This window comes from Phascolarctos cinereus, unplaced genomic scaffold (genome assembly GCF_003287225.1).
Source record: "Phascolarctos cinereus isolate Bilbo 61053 unplaced genomic scaffold, phaCin_HiC Scaffold_726;HRSCAF=1367, whole genome shotgun sequence".
Classification (NCBI taxonomy): Eukaryota; Metazoa; Chordata; class Mammalia; order Diprotodontia; family Phascolarctidae; genus Phascolarctos; species Phascolarctos cinereus.
Genome location: NW_027556098.1, coordinates 350,335,653 through 350,340,650, shown reverse-complemented (window position 1 = coordinate 350,340,650; position 4,998 = coordinate 350,335,653). Strand labels below are relative to the sequence as shown.

The window sequence follows — 4,998 nt, the reverse complement described above, 5'->3', positions numbered from 1 at the left end:
AGACCAGGTATGCCTCTCACTTAATGCCAGACTGGTCCTTTTACTGTATGAATAACCAGTAAACCTGAGATGTTCCATTCTTCCTGGCTAAGCAAGCTCCTTCCACTGACTCATCATTTTATGTGATCTACCAGTGCTTAACTTCATTCTGTAGTGAATTGAGATATTTATACCATTATTTTTATCATTAATCACTGTGTTTATTTTTGTCCTATGTCAATATTCTTCTGCCTTTTATAGTGAGAACTCATTAAGGGCAGGGTCCATTTCTCATTTTGGACTTTTTTCTAGCTAAGAGAGGCAACTAGGTGGCTCAGGAGATAGAGTGGTAGATTGGGATTCAGAAGGAACTGAATTCAAATCCTGATTTAGGCAGCTATTAGCTGTGGGACGTTGGACAAACCACTTAACCTCTCAGTCTCAGTTTCCTCATCTGTAAAATGGGCATAATGATCTTATCTATCTCACAGGGTTATTATGATGCAGCAATTGAGATAATGTATATAAATTACTTTTTAAATCTCAAAATGATATATAAATGCTAACTATTATTATTATTATATAGTTCAGGATTAAAAGATGTGGTGGTAGTGGTAATGATGATGATGATGATAATGATGACAATGACCTTATTTACACTCCCCCATATAGAGAAACATTGTCTTTATCCCTTCATCAAACACTTCCCAGTTTTGACTTTCATTTTTTTTTCACTTCCATCCAAGTCTTCCTAGAATCTTCTCACGGATTTTCCGTGTCTTCACACAGTATACTATAGGGTTCATTAAAGGGGGAACCATCAGGAAGACATCAGCAATTATGATCATTGTCAAGGGAGACTTATGTTTGGCAAAGCGATGCATAGCAGCCAGGGTGATGATGGGCACATAGAAGGTTAGTACAGCACATATGTGGCAGATGCAGGTGTTGAAGGCCTTGAGACGTTCCCCATGGGATGCAATGCCCATTACTGTTTTTAAGATGAATATGTATGAAATCACAATAAAAGCCAAGTCAGACATCATACAGAGGGCAACAAAAAAGCCATAGATAAAGTTGATCCTATTGTCAGAGCATGCCAGTTTCATGACATCCTGGTGCAGACAGTAGGAGTGAGAGAGAAGTCTTTTCTTACAGTAGATCAGCCTCTTTAGAATAAAAGGGAGGGGAAGTACTAAGAGTATACTATTAATAGCAAGCACTAGTCCTAACTGTGTAACTCTAGCACTAGTAAGAATGGAACTGTATCTTAGGGGATTGCAAATTGCTAAAAAACGATCAAAAGACATGATCAGCAGCACTGAGGACTCCATATCAGTGAAGCCGTGGATAAAGAATTCCTGAGTAAAACAGGCATTGGGGGAGACTCCAGGGGAATTGAACAAAAAAACCCTTAGCATGGTGGGTACAGAAGAGAAGGACAGGCCCATGTCAGAGATGGCCAGCATTGATAGGAAATAGTACATGGGCTCATGAAGTGAAGGTTCCGTCTTGATGATGAAGAGGATAGTACAGTTGCCAAGAGCAGCAGTGATGTACATGAAGCATATGGGGATGGATATCCAGATGTGAATATGTTCCAGTCCTGGGATTCCAATGAGGAGGAAAGTAGAGACCATGCCTTCAGAGATATTCAAAGTTGACATGATGGCAAGGATGGTAAGATATGCTCCTGAATCTGAAATGATATTCATAGAAATAGCTATTTGCTCTAATTTCTTTTGGGAATATTTTCATTCCAAAGTAAAATAAGTAAAATAGTTGCCTTTACTGGGAAATATTCACACATACAGATACATACATATATGTTAAATATGAGTTAAGAAAGAGAGAGAAATATGTTAAGGAATATCTATGCAGAAACATAGTCATTAAGCAATATGAGTATATATGTATGTGTGTATGTATGTGTATGTGTATATGTATATGAATATGTACATGTACATGTGTATATGTATATGTATATGTGTATGTATATGTATATGTATATGTATATGTATATGTATATGTATATGTATATGTATATGTATATGCATATGTATATGTATATGTATATGTATATGTATATGTATATGTATATGTATATGTATATGTATATGTATATGTATATGTATATGTATGTGTGTGTGTGTACTAGGCACCTAGGTGATATAGTGACTAGAGTGTTAATCGAGGAATCAGGAAGACTCATCTTTCTGCATGCAAATATGGCCTCAGACACTTAGTAGCTTTGTGACCCTGGGCAAGTCACTTAACCCTATTTGTCCCAGTTTCCTCATGGGTAAAATGAGCTGGAGAAGGAAATGGCAAACCACTCCAGTGTCTTTAGCAAGAAAACCCACAAAACTGAACACAATTGAAATGACTGAATGTGTGTGTGTGTGTGTGTGTGTGTGTGTGTGTATCTTCTCCTGTGAAGTAGGATAGTGTTAGGTAACTGGGCCTGTGACTTTTTTTGGTATAGAAAATTTCATGGTGAAGAAATTCACTCTTCCAATGAAGTTCAGCATCTTCTATGAAACTTACAGTCTTAGAGAGTTGCATAGAGCATTATGAAGCCAAGTGATTTACCTGGTCCCATAGACAATAAGTGTCAGAGACTAGAATTAAACACAGGTCTTCCTGGCTTCAAGGCCAACTCTCTATCCATTATGCCAATAGTATCAAACTCAAATAAAAACAGACCCTTGTAGCGCACAAATTAACATAGAAAATCACAAACTAGCATTATCTATTGTATTGTATTTTTATTTATTTTGTTAAACTTTTCAACTTTTCCCAATTACATGTTAATCTGGTTTCTATAAAACCAAGTATGACACCTCTGTATAACATGTGCTAAGCTCCTCATTATAAGTAGGATATTTTTAAATATAAATAAATATTTTGGAGCTCCCCATTAGATTCTGAGCTTCTATCAGCACCCATGTTCCCTTTTTCTTGGCTGATGGGGGCTTATTGATAAAAGAGAAGATAGGGTCCTGGAGGGAGTCACCCTTACAAAGGCCAAGTGAGGAGCTAGCCTCAAAGTATTAAACATATTGAGTGATAATCCAAGAACGTTTCAGTCTCTTTCAAAAAGAATTCTGAAATAGCACTTCTTTGCTCCATTTTATTCAAATGACTATTTCTTTAAATTCTAGAAACTTCCAAATTTCCCTGTTGATGGCACACATCATGTGGTGGAGAGATTTGTGCCAAAAAAACCAGGATTTTAGTTCTTTCTCTTACTAGCCACATAACATGGAGCAAAGTATATTACTTCTAATAGTCACAATTGTGTGTGTACATACATAAGTATGTATGTGTGTGTAGCTAGACAGGCAGATAGATAGATAGATAGATAGACAGATAGATAGATAGATAGATAGATAGATAGATAGATAGATTGATTGATTGATAGATAATATTTACCCAGTCTTTCTCTCAGAGTAGATGTGAGGAAAAATGCTTTGGAAAGCGTAAAGCATGAAGTATTTATGTGCTATTAATTTTATTTTCCTGGTGTCATGAATAGTAAATAACAATGATAGTGGCTTAAGACTCCTCAAAAGATTGAGAGATACCCTAACTATTTCTCAATGTGTGGGGATAGCTAAGATAGAGAAGTCAGAGAGAATCACTGGATTGAAAGATATTGATCTCATTAATATCTACATGGATATTTAAAGGTCACTAACAGTATCTATTCTAGCTCCTACTAACTGTCAGACATTGATGGAACTTTTTTATTTGAAACATCCTACCCTGTTAATACTTCCAGTTTAAGGAATTCCTCTAATTCACATACCAATTGCAGAGCCAAAATGACACACAGAGATTGGGATTATGAACAATCATTTTGCTCACTATAAGATTTCCATCTCCATCTACTTCCTTGTGCTTTCTCAAATACCTGTTTCTCAAAGGATCTCTTCCTACAAGCAAATATTCTCTAACAATCCTTTCCTGTTCATTTAACTAAAGGGTGAGTGAGAAAGTTCCACTTTCAATAATAACACAATAATATTTATTAATAATATAAAGGACCTGGGTACTCTCACAGGCAGATTTGACATAGAACCCACTTTCATGATGATCCGAGGAGAAAAATGTGAGTGGAAGCACAATGATAACACTGAATCATTATGCTCTACTGAAGAAAAAAGGTTGGTGATGTGAGAATTTTCTGGGGGTAGGAGTGATGTTACCAGTAAGTTTTCCCCCTACATTGAAATGAAAAACAAAAGACCACTTCATTAAAGACCATTCTTTAGATACTAAATAAGTTCCAAGAATTAGAGAGGCCTAGGTCATTCTATGTTAAGGAGAATAAATAGAACCACCTGAGGAGTGATGAGCAAAGTCAGGCTTGAAACCAACCACACTACTATTGTATGGAGAGATGTGTAGAGGATGGCAAATGAAAGCTACCGAGGAGCTATTAGTCATTCTCTTCTCCTTGATACTCTCTTCTCTCTAGGTTTTCTTGACACTACTCTCCACTGTTCTCCTATATTTCTGACCTTTCTTCCTTAGTCTCCATTGCTAGATCTTTATCATGATAACTCTAGGTGTCTCCTAAAGTTCTGTCCTAGGTCCTCATCTCTTTCTATACTGTTATGTTTAGTGATCTCATCAGCACCTATGAATTTAATTATCATCTCTAAGCACATGATTCTCAATCTATTTGTCCAGCCCTAAACTCTCTCTTAACCTCTATTTTTGCATCTCCAACCACTTGCTGAATATCTCAAACTGGATGTCCCATGCAACTTTTAAACTCAACATGTCCAAAACTGAGCTCATTTCCTTTTCTTTAAAACCTTTCCCTTTTCATCCCTTCTCTGTTCCTGTAGAACACTCCAACCACTCAAGCTCAAAAACTAGATGTCATCCTCATTTTCTCACTCTTCCTCATCTTCCCTATATTATTCTATGGCCAAGACTTGCAAAGTATCTACAACCTTTCTTGTACATGTTCTTTTCTGTCATTTGTCACTGCCAGCCCTCTGGTGC

The 4,998-nt window shown here is 36.6% G+C and overlaps 1 protein-coding gene across 1 annotated transcript; it reads right to left on the bottom strand.

Moving 5' to 3' along the window:
- Nucleotides 1-710: 710 nt before the first annotated feature.
- LOC110195243 (olfactory receptor 51A7-like) lies at nt 711-1,646 on the bottom strand. Its single transcript, XM_020967886.1, has one exon. It carries the CDS (start codon nt 1,644-1,646, stop codon nt 711-713), a length of 936 nt encoding a protein of 311 aa, XP_020823545.1.
- Nucleotides 1,647-4,998: the final 3,352 nt, after the last annotated feature.